General features: G+C 36.7%; 1 protein-coding gene across 2 annotated transcripts in view; it reads left to right on the plus strand.

Moving 5' to 3' along the window:
• The first annotated feature begins 604 nt into the window (after nucleotides 1-604).
• The window catches only part of Lrp12 (LDL receptor related protein 12), an 87,289-nt gene continuing 64,317 nt past the window's right edge, over nucleotides 605-23,576 (plus strand). For both annotated transcript variants that reach the window (XM_026384554.2, XM_026384555.2), the window contains exon 1: nucleotides 605-880. In XM_026384554.2, coding sequence (XP_026240339.1) covers nucleotides 802-880 — 79 coding nt within the window. In that variant the 5' untranslated portion in view covers nucleotides 605-801. The remainder of the gene's footprint in view (nucleotides 881-23,576) is intronic.

A 23,576-nucleotide genomic window follows, 5' to 3' on the forward strand; every position in this document is an offset into this window, starting at 1 on the left:
AGCGTGGGCGTCAGATCCAGCTCCCCAGCCCGCGTTCACTTCCACCCACCACCTATCCGCGACCCTTTGCCCGGTGACACCCTCAGCCCGCGCCGATCCCAAAGCCGGGACAGGACGGGGTGGCGAGTAGGGAAAGGAACTCCCAAGTTCCCAGCCTCCAACCACCTACTCTTCCCCCACACGTGGTCACCTTCACCCTCCCAACTCCGCCCCGCCCCACCCGGGTGGCCCGCGAGGTGGGCTCCGACAGCGACGGAGCTCCGCTCAGGGGCCCGCTTTCCAGCTCCGGGGAAACCAGCCACCGGCGTTCGCGCGCTCGCTCATCGATTGGCACTGCCTCACTCCTCGGGCTCCAGTCGCGGGGAAAACGGACCGGGACTCGTAAAGTCCAGCGGAGCGCGGGGCGGGAACCAAGGCAGGCGGGCCAGGGGATTGCCGATTGCACGGATGAGCGCGGGTGCCGACTCGCGCTCCGTCTGGCGGGAGGCGGCGCCCGCTACCCAGTGCGGCTCGAGGCCCGAGCCCGGTGATCGCCGCCCCCTCGCCTCGCGCCAGCGAGCGCGCTGCCTGCCCCTGCCCCGGGGAAGGGTGCTCCTCGCGGGGATCTCCCGCCGCCCGGGGTGCGAACGGGCGCGCGGCTTAGGGAGGGAGCGCGCGCGGGCGGCTACAGCCCCTCCTCCCCTCCCCCTCCCGCCGCCGCGGAGAGCGCAGGGAGCAGCCCGGGGCTCGGCGGCGGCAGCGGCGTCTGGCCCCAGCTCCTCCTCCTCCTCCATCTCCTGGCTCCCTCCATCTGCCGTGGTTATGGCCCGTCGCTGGAGCACAAAAGAGTCTCCGCGGTGGAGGTCTGCGTTGGTCTGGCTGTTCCTCGCTGGGGTGTATGGTAAGTGTCCGCGTCCCTCGTTCCGTGTTGACCGAACAAAGCTGGGGCGACCCGGGGCCCCGAGGCCTCCAAGACGGGGTTTTCCCGGGAGACCCGCGGGGAGACCCCGGCCGCTGGCAGGACAAAGACCGGAGACGGGGGACGGAAGGGGGGGATGCGGCGCGAGGGCTGTCCCCGCACGGAGATGCTTTCGCCTACCTCGAGCCCCTCGGGGTGTGGGCCAGGGGCTGGGGGTCCCGGCCAGGGGGCCTGGTGGAGTCAGGGGGGGCGGCGGACCTGCCGACCTGAGCAGGAGGGCCCCGGCGCCGGCTCCTCGCGCGCTCGCAGCCGCGGCACAGTCCACACACACAAAGATGTACGACTGTGAGAAAGAAGGGGAGGTCGCCGCCGGCGGGACGGTCCTGCCACCCCCTGCCCTTCCTGGGTCTGGAAGTTCTCTCCCCGGAGATGTTGCCACCCCACCGATTCCTTTGGGGTCTCTGGAAAAGCAAGCACCCGGCTGCTTTCTTCCTGCCCCTCCACCTCGAGGGCCCGAGGCTCCGTGGGTCCCGGGCGTGTAGGATCCTGTGGGTTCGCCGGGAGGAGCACGCGGGAGAAGGCCAGAAAATAGTTTCCAGCCCCTTCTCAGTCTTTCCCTCTTAGGGCGTGCAAGTCTGCGGAGTCGTAGCACAATTGTCATTTCATCCGTCATCGTCCGCTACTGTTGTCACTGCCTTGTTCTAGTCTTGTAGATCCGTGGAGTTAGGGATACCCTTTCAGGTTAAGCGAGGGCTGAACTGTGAAGTCCTGATGTGTGTCAGGACTGTGTTTTACATGGCGTTGGGGGTCAGAACAAGATCCAAATGGAATTAACTGGAGAGGACATTCTTCGGTTGAGAGATTTGAGTTCCACCTCTGACTTCACTGTCCTTAGTTCATCAGTTAAACGCGTTGATAGGCAGTTTCAGAGAAAACAGTCAACCTTTTCTTTTTGGAGTATCGCTTTGACTTCTCCAGAAGAAAATAATTATGTTACCATTTTTTTTTTTTTTGGTAAATTTTACTTATAAAAAGTCTAAGTTTGGGCTGGGGTTATAGCTCAGCTTGCATAGCATGCGTGAGACTCTGAGTTCCATCCCCAGCACCACATAAAAATAAAAACATAAAGTCATTATGTTCGTCTACAACTAAAAAAAATTTTTTTAAGTTTTTTGCCATAAACTAATTCCACTACTATAGTGGTGGTGGTGAAGGGGTTCGGTCGATATGTATTTCAGGAGCAAGTATCATCTCTTTTGAAAGCATTTATCTGTGGCATTGAATGTGTTGATAACTTTTAAAACCTGAGAAATTACACTACGGGAAAAAAAAAATGTGGTGAACCTAAATTGGAGCCAACAAATAGTCTTTTCAGTATAATTCACGATGTGTTTTTTCCCTTTCCCGAGTCATATATTATTTTTGTTTCTGGGAAGAAGGTAGTTTGGTCCACATATGATGTAGTAATTGTTAATGATGTGCTTTTGTGGGTCCAGAAAACCCAGTGTATGACTTTGGATTGTTAGTTGCATGAAGTAGCTGTAATCTCTGCTTGCCTGGTGACTTGTGGGTTTGGGTCTACACCAGAGATCAATAAGCTATTATTTTGCTTCTTCTAGCCTGAAGGTGGGTATAGATGTGTTCTAAGTTTGGAGTAATGGCCCAGGAGATAGAAGAAAGTGAATGGAATCTTTAATCTAGGGTGATTAGGAATGTCCAGCTGTCTATGTGCTGCACTATAATCAGAAGTGAATTCCTGTGATGTTTGATCAGACTAGATAAATAAATGGGCTCTTCTTTTAATAAAACCTGCATCATTACTGTTTGAACTAAAAGTCTTTTGCCTCTATGGATAAGAGGTTGTGAACCCTATAATTTGTCTTGATGCGTTTTTTATACTTGCATACAAAGTGGCTTTCTGGTAGATGATTCTCAGAGGTTTATCATTTGGGAATTTGTGTTGAGTGAGGAATGGTTAATAGTCAAAGACTGAAACTCCTTATTCCAATAGTGTGGGACCACATAATTACACTAGCAGGTTATGTTAAAGGTTGATGTCTCAAGCCACAATAAATTTCAAAGTATAAGTAAAAAGGAGGTATTGAGCCAGATAGAACTTTGTATCAGCAGAGATTAAAGGAATCCTTCATCTGCAACTGAGGAAATTCTCTGTTTAACTCTCTGTGTATTTTGTCTCCAACCAAATGTGGATTTATATCAATAAAAAAGTTACAATAATATAACAGTAGTAGGAGATATGCTTCCATAACAATAATAAGATTTGAGTGACTGGAATATGTAGTTGTGATGAATAATAGATGCATCCTGAAAAAGAGTCACCACCTTAAGCCTCTTAGAACAGATGTTAGCTGTGACTTTTGAAAGCCCCCTTATACAGTTAGAAAGTGTTTTTGTTTTTTAAAGTGACTTCAAAAATAATTAGGAAATGCTGTCAAAACGAGGAATATTCCGTGTCATTCTTAATGTAGATCTGGTGAAGAAAAGGAGGTTTATTGGCTAGTGTTAGGGAATTTCAATATTAATTTTTTACAGTGTGATTAATATTTATTAACTGCAACATTAAAGTTTACAATTTGGTGCCTTGAAACTTTGAATCATTTTATGTATCTTTATAAAAAGTATCCTTATTTGGAGTTTTTACTCTTCATATAACCATCTTTCACTATGATATGTGACTAGTATGTTTTAAAATTATATTTCTGGATTCCAAAATCTTATTTGAAACTCTAAATTGTGTGAATTGCACTATGTAGTTTTTACAATAGCCTACAGTTAATGTTTTCTAGGAGTAATTGTCCAAGTACCAGCAATTATCTTTTGGGAACTTATATAGCTTCACTGCATTGAAAGTGCCTAAGAGGAGGAGAAAGTGAAGGTTGACCTCTGCAGCAGTTCAAAGTTTGAAGGGATAAAAGTAGTGGCGACTGTGAGCTGGGCATTGTCCTAGGCCTACCATCAGAGGAGAGAGTAGTTTTTTTGTGACTTCCAGTCATGAGAAACTGTTGGTCTTGCTCATCTCCCAAACCACAATTTAGTTGTGGCAGTTGCTTTGCTTTATTCTTTCTGCTTCTCTTTGTCTCCCAAATCAATGTTTTCTGACTTTGACTTTGACTAAAACCCACTCTTAGAATACAATTTACATTGTTTTTGATATATATATATATATATATATATATAGAGAGAGAGAGAGAGAGAGAGAGAGAGAGAGAGAACAAAACAAAGTTTATGAAAATAATACCTATACTACCAGTGATACACCCAGATATTTTCTATATATTCTACCTCCCTCCCACTGTTCCTTTCCTTATTTGCTTGTTTGGATTCACTAATTTTGGACCCACTAATAAATTATAATCCTTAGTTTGATGAAAACTGCCCTACATGAAGTCTTAAGATGTAATTTAGAGGGCTGGGAATGTGGTTCAGGCGGTAGCGTGTGTGCGGCCTGGGTTCGAGCCTCAGCACCACATACCAACAAAGATGTTGTGTCCGCCGAGAACTAAAAAATAAATATTAAAAATTCTCTCTCTCTCTCTCTCTCTCTCTCTCTCTCTCTCTCTCCTCTCTCACTCTCTCTTAAAAAAATGTAATTTAGAAAGTTTGTTTTGGTTTTACAATATCTCTGAAGAGTTGCAGATGGTTAGTTTTTAGTTATCTGTTGCCAAAGCATTCTGTAGCGGTCAGAACTCTTCCTGATGTACACTGACTGACCCATGATAAAATTCATTTTTTAACTGATTTTCAACTTATTGTAACTAAGAGTTTTTATTGCACTGTTCTAGGTGTTGTGGTAATATTCAGTATTCTTTTTCTCTTGCATTCTGTGTCTAATGGATGAATCTTTTCCCATGAATTGTGTGGAACATTCAGCAGCACTTTAAAAATTTCTAATTGAAAGACTAGAAGTTCCAATTTTAGAAAGGTTGTAGAAATAACTGGAACAAAAGAAAAAAAGTCTAAGCCAGATAGCAATTACTTCTAAAGAAGTCAAACTTGACTACATAAAATATGTTGAATAAAACTGAATTAATTGCTTAACATAAACTCTTCCTTGAGTTCAGAATCTAAATTATATCCATATCCTAGTGAGAATACAAAGGGAGACAGTATGTTCCACAACATTCAAGGTGGTTATCAGGCAAAAAGTGTTGAATGACCACTTTTAGAGAGCTAGTAATATTCCAGGAAGAGTACGGAGGAGATTTGAATGAATTAGGGTAAATGATTTGGAAGGTTCCTAGAAAGTAAAATTGGTGAAGAAAGCATAAGAAGGATGTTAAACTGAAAAGTGAACAGCAGTTGAAGAAAATATTGATTTTAATTTTTGTACATAGAAATTTAAAGTGTATCAAGAATTTAAGGGATTGGGGAGAACTGTTGTTTCTGATCCGATGTGTTTTATTATTGCTTTTTGTGCTTATTGTATTTTGTTGTTGTTTTTTTCTTAAATTTTATCAGTGATATTAACAATTTAAAGAAAAAAGTAAAAAAGGAGGCCAATATATTAAAAGTTGGATGAGATTTATATAAGTTTAAGCAAATAGAAAATGTTTTGACTTTAGATTTTTAGATTATTGTTCCTCATCTTGGTGCAAGTCTTTATTTGTATGAAGGTTGTTCTAAATTTAGGAATTGAAGTAAACTTGATGATCTCTAATTTCTAAGGTTACCTTTCCATTCTGTTTCTTTCCTTTTTTCCTCAACCCACATTCCTCCCTTTTTAAGAGAGAGACGTAAATAGATGTACATTACTTATCCCCATTTTCTAAGATTTAGGATTAGATTTTGTAAATACATGTTATCAATCTGTTCAGGTGCATGTCATTCTTTTTTAAGTAGATGCAAATATATATATATAGTTTCCACACAGGAATAACTTAGGGAATTCTCATTAAGCTATAGAAGGGAGAAAAGGCACCTAACATTTATTAAGTTTATTATAGCATTTACCAAGTTACTGTACTCAGTCTTTATTTATCGATAATTTTCAGTAGGTCTCATTTAGCAATCGTAGGGGCATTTACTCCTTTTTAATAAAAGAGAAAATGGAAACTCAGAAAAGTTGTGGCTTATCTGAGATCAAACCTCTAGGAAGTACTAGAGTCAGTATTACAACCTAATCCTGTCTCTTCACTATTAATCCATTTAACAAATACTGGCTGAGCATTTGCTTTTGTGTGGTACTGTGTTAGGTACACAACGATGGACATATGTTATGGTTTGGATGTGAGATGCCCCCCTCCCCAAAGCTCATTTGTGAGACAATCCAAGATGGGTCAGAGGAAAAATGATTGGGTTGTGAGAGTCTTAACCCAATCAGTGAATTAATCCCCTAAAGTGGTAGGGTGTGGCTGGAGGAGGTGGGAATTAGGATGTGGCTTTGACATTGGTATTTGTATCTGAAGGGTGTAAGGTAACCTGTCCCAAGGATTGTCCCTCCCTACAGGGAGTTGTTAATTAAGTCCACTGTCCTGCCCAGTTCACTCCACCTTGGCTCCTCCAGCCCATCTACTTCTCACCTTTCCGACTGAGCATCTCCTGGGCCTAGTTATGTACACAGAAAGGAGAGACATAAGGGGGAAGAGAACAGTAGAACAAAGGAAGCCTAGAAAATGTGAAGAGGCAGAACACCCTCACTGCTTGGGATACCAGGATACCAGCTGTGGCCCCTTCTCCCTTCTGGGAGAAGTCTGTGTTACCCTTTTTTAAATAAACCTTGCTTTATATGCTTTAAAAAAAAAAAAAAAAAGGCGGAGTCCCTCTCTGCTGCCTGATCACCATGACATGAGGCTCCTTCCCTCTGTCACACTGTTGGGCCACATTCAGCCTCGCCTGGAGAAATGGAGCTGGCCTTCTATGGACTTAGACCTCGGAAACTGTGAGCCCTCAAATAAACTCTTCCTCCTCTACAGTTGTTCTGGTCAGATCCTACAGCAAAAATGCTGACTAAAACAACATAGTTTCTGTCCTCGTGATGCTTACAGTCCAGTCAGTGAGTTGTAATAAATTCTCTAGCAGAAACAAAGAGCAGACAGTAAATAATAGTAATTAGGAGAAGACTTCTTTGCCAGCATACATTTATAAGACCTAAAGGACACCTAACCATGTTAGAGTTGGAGTAAGAGAAACTTGCATAAGATTTGAAAGGCCCAGGATCAGCAAAGAACTGATGAAAGAGCTGGTGTGTTACCAATAAATTAATAAAATCTCTGTACCTGGATAATACTGGTCCTTAAGGGACAGGATGAGGTCAGAATGCTGTGCAGAAACTGAGGGCTTTGAAAATCATGGTAGAATTTGGATTTTATTTTAAGTATTAACTATTGAAGAGGTTGAGGTGATATATTGTGATTTGTGTTTTGAAATACATTTATTGTTATGGTGTAGAATATTGTGAAATAGGCAAGAGTAGGAAAGGCATAGTTAGGAAATTTTGTTTGTAATCCAGGAGTTTGGACCAAGGATTTGCTCTATTGATAGGGAAAAAAGATACTTCCTCTTTGTCACAGGAGGGAAAGAGGGAAATATTTGTGTAAGTGTCCTTAGGTCTGGGGTTGGGAAGGTGGATATTACATCTGATAGTTCTATTTCCTCAAAGTAATGTGACATGAGATGACTTGTTGAGAGTGAGGAAGAGAACTGAGAGGTTGAGGGAGATTTTGTGTGTGTGTGTGTGTGTGTGTGTGTGTGCGCGCGCGCGTGCGCGTCTTCAGTATAGTAGAAAAGTTTGGAACCTTAGAAGCTAAGTTTCTGTTATTTATTCGAGAAAAGAAAAGATTAAGAAAACCTAATGCAAGAAGGGATAGCATGGTGAGTAGTTGTACAACAGATAACAAGAAGGTATGAGGAGTTAAGGTACAGGAAGAGAAACTGAGAAGGGTCCTGGGGGAACTTAACTCTCATAGCACTATACTTTTTGTCTGCTTGAGGAATGTCTCTGGTAAGAAGCAAAGGGGAGAACAAAAAACTAGATTTCAGGAATATTTTTGCCCAAGTTGAATGCTTTGAACTATTTGGCCAATAAAAATTGCTTCATGTTTTTGGAAGTCAAGAATATATTAGTAGAAAAGTGAATTTCAGAACACATTTAGAAGAACAAAGTGACCTTTTACATTTTTTTTAACCTGGATTGTGTACCTTTTAGAAGATAGAACTTTAGAAGGTCTCAAAACTTAAATGAATCTGACATAATAGTTTTCTAGTTTTCCTCTTAAATATTTGATAACTTGCTTCTCCACTAGTACTAGTGTGAAGAAGTGAACTTGTTTTACACTGATGTACTTACCACGAAGGAGAGACTACCTTTAATTCATTTACATTTTAGTTTTTAGAAACGAAAAATAGTGTTAATATTTTAATATTAGAATTAAGTGGAACATGTAAAATGTTTAGTAACTGGAATTTACCTTTTCAAATATGAGGAAGAGTAAGCCTTTCATCTGACAGCTTCATCAATAGTTAAAGCATCTTTCAGGTTTTAAGTGCCTATGTCAGAGAAAATATGCAGAAAAATAAGATGAATCTTTGTATCTGAAACATTCTGAAATATAATCCAATTTCTTTTTTTAAATATATTTTTTAGTTGTTAATGGATCTTTTATTTTTTATTTATATGTGGCACTGAGGATCAAACTCAGCCACACGCATGCCAGGCAAACAGTGTACCACTGAGCCAAAACTTCAGCCCTCAATTTCTTGGAATTGTTACTATCTGTTCTCATGACACTAAAATTTTTACTAATAGTTAGAATACAGAATGTCTTTCCAAAATAATGCTGTGATTAATCCTCAAAATAAATGTGAAGTGTAGGTATTTTTAGAAGAAACCGAATCTTTGAGAGTAATGATTTTGTGTACAGTTCTTACCTCTTCTGCTTCCTCTTCTTGTAGAAGGCCATTGTTGTGGGGTTTTTTGTTTTGTTGTTTTCTCGTCATTGTTGTGATGGCTGCTAAACTAGTCTTGTCTCTAGTCTTGGACTGATTCAGTCACCTCATACCTAACAGCAGCCAGGCAACATCTAAAGTATAATTCTGATTTTGTAGCTTTCTTTGGTAAAAGCCAACAGTAGTTTCCTATTCTTAAAATACCAATATAACTCACCAGAGCCTTCATGATTGTCAGGCTTTTACTTTTCTGTCTTATCTTGTGTCACTGCCCTTCATAGCTCTCATAGCTTTCTTTCCTCCTCCCTAACACAACCTTCCTGCTATACTGTAGGGTTCTCCTGACTCCTGGCCTTTGCACACACTGTGTCCTCTGCCTGGTTTATCTTCCTTTCTGCATTACTTTCTTCACTAGGCTAACTCCTGTCGATCACTTGGCTTTCCTTCAAATGTTGCCCCCTTGGAAAAGTCTTTCTTGGTTACTCAAAGCTAGGGAAACATCTGTTTAATAATGTAAGCCTCAAATGTAAATCATTACCTTTAGTTTTAAATTTTCCAATAGCCATACTAAAAACACAAATGAAATTAATTTAATAATATATTTAACCCAGAATATCTAAACTACTATCATTTTAACATGCAATCAATAGAAAATAATTATTAATGACATATTCTGAATTAAGTTTTTCATGCTGAGTCTTCACAATCTTGTGTAAATTTTATACTTACAGCTCATCTTAATTAAAATAGTCATGTTTTGAATGATCTGTAGTCACTTTGAAAAGCAGTGTCTATTAAAGCTGAATAACAACCCTGGTGTCCCAACAGTGCTGCTTCTAGGTATGCACTCTGCAGAAGAAGGTATGCAGTGTGGGTACCAAATGATATGTACAAGAATATTCTAGCCTCAACTATTTGTTGTATACCCGGACTAGAAACAACCCATGATGTACATCAGTGGTAGAATGGATAAATAAATTATGGTATGTTAGCATAAAGGAATATAGTACAGCAGTATTTCAAACTGGTAGATCTCAGGATTCCACAATTGTTGGGGAATCCAAAAAATGTTTTTTTGTTTTTTTTTTTTAATGGGGGATATATGTGCATTGACAAGATCAGAAATTAAAATTGAGAAATTGTTAAGATATTAATTCATCTAAAATGACAGTAAGAAACCCATTACATGTTACTATAAATAACATGTTAAATAAAAATTATAAAATGAAAAATAGTTATATTTTCCAAAACAAACCAAAAAAAATCTCATGAGTAGAATTGTTTTACATTTATGCACCTTACTGTAGAGCTAGAGTTATGTGTGTGAAACATATACCTATGCCAGATAATACTTATTGAATAAGTAGATTCATTTACCCATAACTGGCATAAATTACATTCATGTGATTCGTAGTGTTGAAACATTTTTGATTTTATGAAAGTTCCAAACCAAGATGGTAATGATACATTTGAATCAGCTAGATACATTTACTAATATTTGTTAGACTTTGAATTTATATTGATGAGATCAGTTTATAGTCAGTTTTGTTGTTGATTTTGGTGATTAGGAGCAGTATAAAAGATTTTAGTGTTCTCTATTATTAGTAGTAAAAGAGTTGTGTTTGTTCGTGAATAGTGTAAATACTATAGTAGGAAAATAAAGATGAATAGTTTTGTATTAATAAGAGCTGATGAGAGAAATGTTCTCATTCCTAGTGTGGTTAAACTATTTCACTGAGTGCAGTAATAGAGATGAGCCTTCAATAAGTAGATCCTTACCTGTGAACAGGCCTTAGGAATATATTAATAAGACAGTAAATACCTTAGTGGAGATGGCTTGGTCCCATGGTAAGTGAAACTCACATATGAAAGGCAGGAACTGTTGGGTGGGGAATGGAAATACTAAATGTGAATTGAACTCAAGTCAGGGAGTTAAAAGTCTCTTAAATCACCTCAGTGTACCTGTTTTATATATTTGATGCTGAATGGCACACTTTCCTTAAGTATAAAACATCCAGTTTTCTCTCTAGCATTAGTATAGAGGTTTCTTTGAGCACCAGATAAGATGGTTGGCTGTAGTTAGGACCCGTAAGAAAAATACAAATGAGTATAGATAAATTTGAAGAGATTTGTTTAGAATTCAATTTCACATTACTTTTTCCCTCAAATTATAATGAGGAATGTTTGATTTTTTTAAGTAAATTGTATATATACAATTGTATAATTGTATATATTTATAGGATACAGTGATAATCTAATGATTAAATCAAGGTAATTAACATTTTCATTTCCTTAAAACATTTGTCATTTCTTTGTGTTGGAACCTACAAACTCTTTTAGTTCTTTACAAAATATATAATAAACTCTTGTGAATTGTAGTCACCTTTCTGTGCTATAGAGTACTAGATCTTCTTTCTTCTATATAACTAAATTTTGGTACCGTTATCCAACCTCTCTCTAGAGTATTTTATTTGATTGGTGTTTATAGGTGGATTAGAGAGAATTAGAATCAGAGTGCTTGATTTAGCTCTGCTTTGTATTTTATTGTTTTATTTTTATTCTCTGATTTAAGTACGGATCTAATTAGCTATAGTAAATATATGATGTTATGTTTCTTGAAGGTTTAGAAGAACTCTAAAAGTTTAGTATATGTGCATGATGACTTTGGAGGAATAACTATTTTTTCAGATTCTTCTTTGAGTCAATTTCGTTAATTTATGTTTTCCTAGAATGTTCTTAATTCACCTGTATTTCTATATTTGCTTTAAAGCTATAAATAATAGTATCTTTAAAATATTTTCTACATCTATCTTTCCTTTGCCATTCTTTATACCCATCTGTTTTTTTCTTCAAAAGACTTATCACAGGTTTCTCTATTTTAGATGTTTTCAGAGAACCAGTTCTTGGTTCAGTTACATGGTGTATTGATTTCCTTGTTTCCTATTAACTTCTGTTACTCTTTTAAGCTTTTAAGTTGATTCTTAAAAATGTTTGTTTAAAAATTTTACAGAAACTTGACTTTTTTACCCTTTTAATGTAAAGTTCTGTTGATGTTAACACTTATACAGATTCACGTAGTTACCACCAAATTCAAGATACAAAACAGCTCAGAAATGTTCCTCCTGCTATTCCTTTATGATTAATTACATCCTCTACCTACCCAAAGTAATCCTTGATAATCACTGATGGGTTTATTACCATAGTTTTTTGTCTTTTTGAGGATGTCGTATAAATAGAATTGCATAATATATAATTATTTGAGACTGGAGCTTTTACTCAGTGTAATGTCTTTGAGATTCATCCACATTGTTGCTTAACTCAATAGTTTATTCCTTTTGGTTGTTAAACAATATGCCATTGTATGAGTGTACCTCAGTTTTACTAGTTCATTTCATAGATATTTGAGTTGTTTTCAGTTTGGGACTATTATATATAAATCTGCTGTAAACATTCGTGTACAGGTTTGTGAGTGGAAAGTTTTTATTTCTGTAGGTTAAATACTTAGAAGTAGAATTGCTGTGTCCTAAGTTTTATGTATGGATTGCTTTTAGAAGACACTACCAAACTGTTTTCCAGAGTGGTTGTTAACAGTTTGCATTCTTACCAGCAATGTGTGAGAGTTCCACTTGCTGTGGATCTTCACCAACTCTTGGTATTCTCAATATTTTTTTTGTCATTCTAAAATTTATGTAGTGATACTTCCTGAATTGAATTTGCATTTTAAAAAATGAACAATAATATTAAATGTCTTTTCACATACATTTTGCCCTCTTAACTGAAGTGTTCACGTTCATTACCCATCTTTAATTGGGTTGTTTTTTACTGTTGAGTTTTGAGAAGACTTAAATGTTTTTTTCCTCTCTTAATCTATATCTTAACTTTTTTTTTCTAGATATACCTGCGGAGAAGAAAATTGATAAAGTTGATAAAGTTGAACTTAACAGATTTTTTTTGAATTATGGTTTTTGGTGTTATTTCTAAGAACTGTATGCTTAACCCCAGATTGGAAAGTTATTTTTTAAAATTTTTTCCAAAAAGTTTCAGAATTTTATGCTATACATTTAGATCTAAGGTCCATTTTTATTTATCTTTTTGTAGGGTGTGTGGTTTATTGTAAAGGCTCTGTTTTTGCATATTCATACTATTTGTTGACATGATTAATTATCCTTTCTCCATTGAGCTGCCTCTGTTCCTTTGTCAAAGAGCAAGTAGCCATATTGCGTGGGCCTATTTCTGGGCTCCCCATTCAGTTCTGTTGTTCTGTATGAATCACTTTGCCATTACCATAGTCTTCATTTTTGTAGTTTTATACTAAGTCTTTAAATTGGGTATTATAATCTCTTTAATTTCATTCTTTGTCCGAATTTCCTAACTATTCTAATTCCTTTCCTTTCTGTATACATTTTAGAATCAGCTTGTCTTTATCTGAAAACTCAAGCTGGGATTTTGAATGGTATTGTGTTTTACAGGTGACTTTGAGAAGAATCAACATCTTCATTATGTTATGTTTTCTAATCCATGAATGCAAGATTGATCTCTTCAAGCTTTTAATTTCTTTTATTAGTGTTTTATAGTTTTGTCATATAGATCCTCTGTGTGTGTTTGTATACATCTATGTATTTACATATATATTCATTTCTTTTGGGGGCAGATATTGAAAATGATGTTACATTAAAATTTTGGTTTTCAGTTGTTCTTTTCTTGTATATATGAAATGTGATAGCTCACTTACTAATTCTGTGAGTTTTTGTTTAAATTTCTCTGGGATTTCCTGTATAGTTATTTCATCCATTAATATGAACAGTGCTGTTTTTGTCTTTCCAAACTATATGCCTGCTGGCCTGGCTGCCCTCTCTCTCTTTGTTTTTCCACATATAGCCTTGGCTAAGACTTTTTAAATGCTAAGTGAAGTTGGAGTGGTGAGAATGCTTACCTGTTTTCCACCATGGGGGTATGGGATTCAATTTCTACCATTAAGTATATTAGTTGCAGGGTTTTCATAGATGCCCTTCATCAAGTTGAAGAAGTTCCTTCCTATACCTAGTGTGTTGAAAGTTTTTATCATAAGCAAATGTTGTATTTTGAAAAGTTTTTTTTCCTATGTCTACTGATGTCATTATGTGACTTTTCTTTTTAGATTGTTACATAGTGAATTGCATTGATTGATTTTTTTAAATATTTAACTTTTCATTCTCAGGATAAGCCAATTGGTTATGGTGTAATATCCTTTCTTTAAAAAGTATAAAAACTTTGTACATTGAACTTCAACTTTTAAAATTGTACAATTAAGTTGATTTTAGTATATCCAGATTTGTTCAACCATCACAACTAATTTTAGAATATTTGCCTCAGCACAAAAGGAAACCCTATATGTGGCATAGTGACTCTGTTCTCTCCCTCTAGCCCTTGGCAATCAGGAATCAACTTTGTGATGCTATAATATAAATGCCTGTTTTAGACATTTCTTATCAATGTAATCATATAATATGCGGTCTTTTGTGTCTGACTTCTTTACCTGGCATAATATTTACATATTTCATTCATATTATAGTATAATTCAGTACATCATTCTTCTATTGGCCTAATAATATTCCAATCTCTGGCAAAGGCACATTTTACCTGTTCATCAATTGACAGGCATTTGGGTAGTTTCTACTTTTTAGCTAACGTTGTTGTGAATATTTATGTACCAAGATTTTTGTGTCAGCTTATAATTTCATTTGTCTTTGGTATATACAGGGCAGTGGAATTCCTAATTCATAGGGTAACTTTTATGTTTACCTTTTGGAAGAATTCCAAACTTTTCCAAATGTAACAGTATTATTTTACATTCTACCTAGCAGTGTGTTGAAGGTTATGTTTCTTCACATCCTTACTAACGCTTTGTTTTCTCTTTTTTATTATATTCATCCTAAAGGGTATGAAGTGGTATGGCATTGTGGTTTTGATTTGCATTTCCCTAATATATAATGATGTTGAGGTTTTTTACAAGTGTTGTTTGACTCTGTGTGTGTGTGTGTGTGTGTGTGTGTGTGTGTGTGTATTCTTTAGAAAAATATTCATTCAAATCATTTGCTCATTTCTTCACTGGTTAAATTGTCTTTTTGTTATTGAGTTGTGAGAGTCGTACAGATGTGTGTGTACACTGGAGTTTTTTTGTTTGTTTTGGTACTGGGGATTGAACCCAGGAGTACTTTGTACTTTACCACTTTGCTGCATCCCAAGTTCTTTTTATTTTTTATGTTGAGACAGGGTCTCATCTCATTGAGTTGGTTAGGGTCTCACTAAGATGATGAGGCTGTCCTCAAAGTTGGGATCCTCCTGCCCCAGCTTCCTGAGTTGCTGGGGTTATAGGCATGTGCCACTATGCCTAGCTGAGCTGTAGATATCAATCCTTTTCTCCTGTTCTGGAGTTTTCCTTTTCATTCTTGATGGTGTCCTTCAAGGCACAAGTGTTTTCAATTTTGATATAATTACAATTTATCTGTATTTTATTTTGTTCCTTGTACTTTTTGTGCCATATCTTAAGAATTCATTTTCTAGTCCAAAGTCAGGAAGATTTTCTCCTGTTTTCTTTTTAAGAGTTTTATAATTTAGCCCTTATATTAGGTCTACAATCCATTTTGATCTATTTCTTAAAATATGGTGTGAGATAGGGGTCAACTTATTGGTTTGTATGTGACTTCCTGTTGTTCCATTATTTGTTGAAAATTATTCCACATTTAATTTTCCTGATACTTTTGTTGAAAAATCAACTGACTGTAATTGTGAAAGTTTAACTTCCAGCTGTCAATTTTATTTCATTGAGATAGATATCTATATAGAGATTATATGCATCTTTCTCTCTTTCTTTCTTTCTTTCATTTACTTATCAAATTAAATATCTCTCTCTCTCTCATTTACTTATCATAACAACGTCAGCATAGATACTACTATTATATCCGCTTTACAGATATGAAAACTGAGGCACAGAGAAGTTAGTATCTTAGCCTCAGTCAAATAATGAGTAAATAAATGGGAGAACGATGATTTGAACCCATGTGGCATGGTCCCAGAATCTATGCTCTTAATCATAATGCCATACTGCTTGTAGCAATGCAGCTTTATAAGCAAGCTGATTCATTCCTTCTGCATTTACTTTGTTTTTAATTTGTTACTAGAACTTATCTTCTGATGATACTTCTGATATATGAGCCAGATTATTAATGTTTTTCTGAATTAAATCTGGTTTGCTATTAATTGGGATTTCTAAATGGCAAGATGCTGAGTTATTGAATTTTACATTACCTACCCTTAAGGTTTGTTGTAAGGCTATTAAATAACTTATGCAAATACTTTCAGCATCAAATATTAATTTTATTCCTTGCTCAGTAGATGGACAAAAGGCAATTTATAGAAATAGTAATTGGAGAGCTAATAAAATTAGAAACAAAGATTAACTGCAAAAGCAGTCAGAAAAATGCAAATAAATGCCACCTACCAGTTTAGTAAAGATGTAAAAATCAAACTGTTATATCAAATGTTCAAAAATGATTAATAAAGACATATAAATAAAACTGGCTTGGGCTCAAGGAAATGAGCATTTATACTTGACTAGTAGAAATGATAATCTTTGGTTCATGAGCTTTTTGGTGTATTTAACCTAGCTTGGGCATTTTCCCATATCACTTTCTCTCTATAAATATTTTTCTGATGTTGAATATTAGATTGTTTTCTTACAGTTTTTTCTAGCTGCAGATGGACACAATATTTTTATTTATACATTTATTTTTTACGTGGTGCTGAGGATCGAAGCCAGTGTATCATATGTGTGAGGCAAGCAGTCTACCACTGAGTCCCAGCCCCAGCCCCTTCTTACAATTTTTCACATTCATAAATAATTCTATAATTAGCAAACTTGTATTAATTTTTATTACTTTCCCTATGATTGCATTGTAAAGTAGCATCACTGAATCAAAGGTTGGAATATTTTCAGAGTTCTCAATAAAAATAAAATGATGCCTAATTTTAATTGTGTACTTCTCATATGTTAATTATTGCTCTAAATGCTGTGTTTTTTTTTTTATCAAAACTATGAAAGGGAACCCTATTTTAACTCCCATTTAAATGGGACTTAGTGGACTCCTATTTAAGTACAAGGAATTAAATGATTTTCATATGATCAGAGCTAGGATTTGCTTTCCAGAAAGACTATATTACATATAAGCCTTTGACCATAGATTAAGATGACATATCTTTTTAGCTGGGCATGGTGGCGAATACCTGTAATTCCTGTAGCTTGGGAGGCTGAGGCAGGAGGATTGTGAGTTCAAAGCCAGCCTCAGCAACTTAACAAGGCCCTAAACAACTCAGCAAGACCCTGTCTCTTAATAAAATATAAAAAAGGACTGGTAGCTCAGTGGTTATGCGCCCAGGTTAAATTCCTGGTACCGGAAAAAAATAAAACAAAACAAAAAAGCCACATATCTTTTTATGGCCTCCCCAGTGAAATGTTGCAGTAATAGCACTACAGAGCAGTGAGCACTAGAACAATAAGTATGGTCTCTAAATACCACTTCTTACTGATATGGTTCAAGGTTCATTAGATGAATCACTGATTCTAGTCTGAGATAGAAAATGCAAAAGATGAAGCTGAATATTCTGTTGTTTCATAAAACAAAGAAGCTACTACCAAAGACAAGTAGTTTATGCCAAAAGGATTCAGGGGCCAAAATAAAGGAGTTGTTTGCCAAAGATGAAAGAACAGTCGACTGAAATACATAAATACATAAAAACTCCTTGGTTCCTAATGGTAGACTTCAATAAGATACATAACATTTTAACAACAAATCACTGGATACCAGTGGGTACAATCAATTCATACTCTGAAAATAAGCAGTTATGAGGAAAGAATTGAGTATTTACCCTCCCTTTCTCTGTATGAACTCTGTTTTAGGGTAAGCAAATAACATTGTTAAGGCAAAGTTTTAAAATAAATTTTATTGAAACAGCCACTCTCATTTTTGTATTGTTTAGGACTGTGGTGGTAGAGTTGAGTGATTAAAACAAATTATTTGGCCCATGGAGCTAAAATATTCCTGATCTTGTCCATTTACAGAAGAGGTTTGCTGATGAACAAAGTGAAGTGACACCAAAAGGAAGTGGCATCATAAAAAATGGGCAGCTTTTATAGGAATGATCATCTGACTTTCTGTAACAAGTCAGTGGCATGGAAAATAAGAGCATCATTTGAGAGAAAGAGAGACTTAAACATACCAACCAAATGTAGTGTTGAGATTTTGAGTCTTGTTTCAAATTAGCAAACTCTAAAAAGACATTTTATGAGATGATCAGGAAAATGTGATGATAGGCTGACTATATTAAAAGATACCAAGAATTATTGACTTTAAAGTAATAGCTTTAGGGAAAGGTAAATATATATAGTGAGGTAGGTAAAATGAGATGTGGCATTTACTTTAACATAATTCACCAAAAAAAAAAAAAAAGGCTGAGGATGTGGCTCAAGCGGTAGTGCACTCGCCTGGCATGTGCAGAGCACTGGGTTCAATCCTCAGCACCATATAAAAATAAAATAAAGATGTTATGTCCACCGAAAACTGAAATATAAATATTAAAAAATTCTCTCCCCCCTCCTCCCTCCCTCCCTCCCCCCCCTCTTAAAAAAAAAAGAGCAAAAGTACAAGTCAAACCCAAAACTCATAGAGTTTTTGTACCATCATGTCATCATGTACTGTTTATAGTAGATTTCAGTATTCTCTCCTAGGTTGCTTTCAACAGTAATTACCAACACCACCAACCTATCTTTTGAAAATGCCCTCAACCTTTGGATTCTTTGTCATTGTAAGTATACCACTGCTTCTTTCCTATTCCACTGTGTCTGTGTACATCATTAGCAGAGGAGCATCTATCAAGGGTGGGTCTTTATCTTCTGCTCTTGGTGGCAGAAGAGCCTTGTATTTTATACTTGATTCTATTCCTTAGTAACTATTAGATTTAGTCTTGTCAGTTTAATTGCTGCATCTCAACTTCCAGGGCCTTAAAATCAGAATTTTAGTTATTCCTGGAATTGTTTTAAGATAAAAGGATATATTAGGAAGTATTTTATAAATGAGGAAATCATTAGCCAAAATAAGACCTATTTATATTTTGGAAGGTACAGTGAGGGAATTTAGTGTATGGTCTTTGGAATAAGACCAACCTATGCTTGGATATCAGTTTCTGTTTGTTAGTTGTGTCACCTTCAGCAAGTTACTACTATAAATTTCTTAAGTTTTAAACTGGTGATAATACCTATGTTAAGTATTTATGCTCATAATTAAGCAATTTTGAAAGTAGGTATTATGCCAACAAATACAGAGTAAAGAGCTAAGTAATTTTTCCTCTCTTTTCACCTGGGAAAGTACACCTAAATAGCAGAGGTAGTTATATTTACATTAGATCATTTAAAAAAGTTATATGACAAAGGGTAATCCTCAACCTCACATGTGATACTTACATAGGATAATACTAAATTGTCGGGATGAACTGCAAGACACTATTTTAAGGATGTGTGAAAGAGTAGCTAAGTTATGAGGTGAGCTTTAGTAAAGATAAATGGAAAACTAGCTATTGGCTGAGAGGAAAAAGTAGTCATTTAAACATAGTTATTAGGTCGATAGGCTTTTGAGCTCTTAAGAACTCGGGAGTCAAAAATGATAAAAACATGCCTTTTCCTTGGTGTCTTCCTTCCCTGCCCTAAACCAACACATGCTAAACCTAATGCAATGCAGAGTCCTTTACAGTCTAAAGACGGAAGCTGTTCAAGAACTTTAGTCATGTGCAAACTATTTTACATTTTGAAGGACAGTGATAAGAAATCACTCTCTAAAGCCTCTAATGAAAGGGAAGAGTTGGACCTGGATTCTCTTCCCCCTTGTGGCTTTCTAACTTTATTCACTAATAAAGAATGTCTATCTTCTTCTTACACTTGTATCCTTTTCCTTCTGTCCCTTTCCCATCCTAATGAACAATGGCATGAAACCAAATTTTTAATTGTGCAGGGAATGTTTCATGCCCTATTTCAAAATCTGATAATTTGAATCATTAAATCAAAAAATGTTTACTGAGATCTCAATCAGAAACTGGAAAATAGTTGCTGGGGAATAGCAAGAAAAGGAGAAAGTAAAAAAGAGAAGAAAAGAGTGAACAAAGAAAGGGAAGAGACCTCCTTTGCCCTTATGGCATTCAAAATTTGTTGTGGGAGACTAGCAATTAAATTAAATTAATAACTCAAAAAGATAGCAAGGACTGTGGTAAGTTATATGTTCACAGTTTAGTACTACTATGAATTACTGTGGAAACAAGGAGGACCCTAACTTACCTTGACATGTAGAGATATCTATTTCCTAAGTGCATTAGACTGCTCCAAGCAGAGAGAACATCATGCTCAAAAAATCAGAATTTCAGAAATTGTACTTCAGCAGTGCTAAACTGGAATATGTACCTGTAAGGGAAAAGAGTAACAAAAGTTAAGGTGATGAGATAATAAAGAGCCTGGTCATGGATGTCTTCAGGTTCTTATGCATAAAATGAGTTGAAACAGTTTGTTTTTTAAGATTAACACCAGATGTGCCTTTTAAAAACATCTTTAGTAGCTATGCAAAGAATGAGAAGATTCATGAGAGAGCAGTGAAAAGATCAGACCTGCAAAATCAAAAGCAGAAAAACCAACTTGTAAGCTAGTTTATTTACTCTTACATTCAGGAAATATTTCTTACCTGTATGATATGAACCAGGCATTATTCTGTGCTTCTGTCCTTTTGGAGCTTACATTTAATGCAAGATACAGGAAAGAAATATCAGGAACATGATGATTAACGAAGTAGCAGGAGGACTAAAAAGAATAAAGAGAACTAAACGTATAGAGCTCGAGGGGAAGGAAGAGATGGTAAAGAAGAAATGTGGAGCTGGGCATGGTGGTGCACACCTGTAATGCCAGTAGCTCAGGAGGCTGAGGCAAGAGGATCAAAAGTTCAAAGTCAGCCTCAGCAACTAAGCAAGACCTTGTCTCAAAATAAAAAATAAAAGGGCTAGGATGGCTCAGTGGTTAAGTGCCCTTGGGTTTAATCCCTAGTCTAAAAAAGAAAAAAAAAGGAGAAATCTAAATGACATCTACTTTGACAACTGGGAAATGTTGGCATCATTCACCAAGGTTAGGAAATCAAGAGAAGCAGACTTGCACATAATAAGTTTGATAGGGCTAAAAGTTAAGACTTGCACATAATAATTTTGATAGAGTAGGTAATACTAAGGCAAAAAATACAGTAAGAAGTTAAAAAGAAGTCTTTAGAAATAATAATAGCAGCTCCTTCATAGGGAATTTGTGAAGATGAAATGTACTGAAGCATGGAAATTGCTTAGAACATCATCTGGCATATAGTGTATTGTCATGTTAGCTGCTATTATTATTAATTCAAGATTATGAGTTTTGAACTAGAAAAAAGTTGGACTAAATCTTGCCAGTACCGCTTACCAATTGTATGGCTTTGAACAAGTTTCTTACTTTAAGTCTTACTTTCTCTGCATATAAAATGAAGATAGCATCTGTTTTACAGTGATTCTGTAAGGATTAGTAATAGTAAATGGAAAGTACCAACTATGATGATTGCCTCAAGGTAAATGCACAATGAATGCTGGGAGTCAGAAATTTGTACCTCTGGAGAAAGGTTTGGATTATAAGTAGAATTTTAAGTAATGTCAACATAGAGAATTGGAACATTTAAACATATGCAATGAAAAAAGAGAGTTTCTAGAAATGGAAAAAAGACAGTATGCCTAAAGATCCTGAATAGTTGGTAAGGGAGGTAATTCACTGAGTATTGGTAGAGGAAGTCAGTTAGAGGCTACAATAGAGTAATGGAAGACTGATTTTTCAAGAAAATTATAATTGAATAGACTTTATTAAAAAATTAGCAGCATTGAGCATCCAAGTGAATTCTTTTTTTTTCTTTTTTTAATATTTATTTTTTAGTTGTAAGTGGATACAATATTTTACATTTATGTGGTGCTGAGGATTGAACTCAGTGCCTCAAGCATGCCAGGTGAGCACTCTACCACTGAGCCACAATACCAGCCCCAACATTTTCAATTCTTTTTTTAAAAATTTTTTTATTAGTTGTTTAAAACATTACATAGCTTGACATATCATACTTCATACATTTGATTCAAGTGGGTTATGAACTCCCATTTTTACCCCATATACAGATTGCAGAATCACATCGGTTACACATCCACGTTTTTACATACTGCCATACTAGTGTCTGTTGTATTCTGTTGCCTTTCCTATCCTCTACTATCCTCCCTCCCCTTTCCTCCCCTCCCATCTTCTCTCTCTACTCCATCTACTGTAATTCATTTCTCTCCCTTGTTTTTTTTCCCCTTTCTCCTCACTTGCTCTTATATGTAATTTTGTATAGCAGTGAGGGTCTCCTTCCATTTCTATGCAATTTCCCTTCTCTCTCCCTTTCCCTCCACCTCTTGTCCCTGTTTAATGTTAATCCTCTTCTCATGCTCTTCCTCCCTGCCCTGTTCTTAGTTGCTCTCCTTATATCAAAGAAGACATTTGGCATGTATGTTTTAGGGATTGGCTAGCTTCACTTAGCATAATCTGCTCTAATGCCATCTATTTCCCTACAAATGCCATGATTTTATCATTTTTTAGTGCTGAGTAATACTCCATTGTGTATAAATGTCACATTTTTTTTATCCATTCATCTATTGAAAGGCATCTAGGTTGGTTCCACAGTCTAGCTATTGTGAATTGTGCTGCTATGAACATCGATGTAGCAGTATCTCTATAGTACGCTCTTTTAATGTCTTTAGGGAATAGTCCAAGAAGGGGAATAGCTGGGTCAAATGGTGGTTCCATTCCCAGCTTTCCCAGGAATCTCCATACTGCTTTCCAAATTGGCCACACCAATTTGCAATCCCACCAGCAGTGTACAAGTGTGCCCTTTTCCCCACATCCTCACCAGCACTTGTTGTTGTTTGACTTCATAATGGCTGCCAATCTTACTGGAGTGAGATGGTATCTTAGGGTGGTTTTGATTTGCATTTCTCTGACTGCTAGAGATGGTGAGCATTTTTTCATGTACTTGTTGATTGATTGTGTGTCCTCCTCTGAGAAGTGTCTGTTCAGGTCCTTGGCCCATTTATTGATTGGGTTATTTGTTTTCTTATTGTTTAATTTTTTTGAGTTCTTTGTATACTCTGGATATTAGGGCTCTATCTGAAGTGTGAGGAGTAAAAATTTGTTCCCAGGATGTAGGCTCCCTACTTACCTCCTTTATTGTTTCTCTTGCTGAGAAAAAACTTTTTAGTTTGAGTAAGTCCTATTTGTTGATTCTTGTTTTTAACTCTTGTGCTATGCGTGTCCTATTAAGGAGTTTGGAGCCCAAACCCACAGTATGTAGATTGGAGCCAAATTTTTCTTCTATCAGACACAGAGTCTCTGATTTGATATCAAGCTCCTTGATCCATTTTGAGTTAACTTTTGTGCATGGCGAGAGAAAGGGATTCAGATTCATTTCGTTGCATATGGATTTCCAGTTCTCCCAGCACCATTTGTTGAAGATGCAATCCTTTCTCTATTGCATGCTTTTGGCACCTTTGTCTAATATAAGGTAGTTGTAATTTTGTGGATTTGTCTCTGTGTCCTCTATTCTGTACCATAGGTCTACCTGCCTGTTTTGGTACTAGTACCATGCTGTTTTTGTTACTATTGCTCTGTAGTATA

This window comes from Urocitellus parryii, chromosome 7 (assembly GCF_045843805.1).
Source record: "Urocitellus parryii isolate mUroPar1 chromosome 7, mUroPar1.hap1, whole genome shotgun sequence".
Taxonomy (NCBI): Eukaryota; Metazoa; Chordata; class Mammalia; order Rodentia; family Sciuridae; genus Urocitellus; species Urocitellus parryii.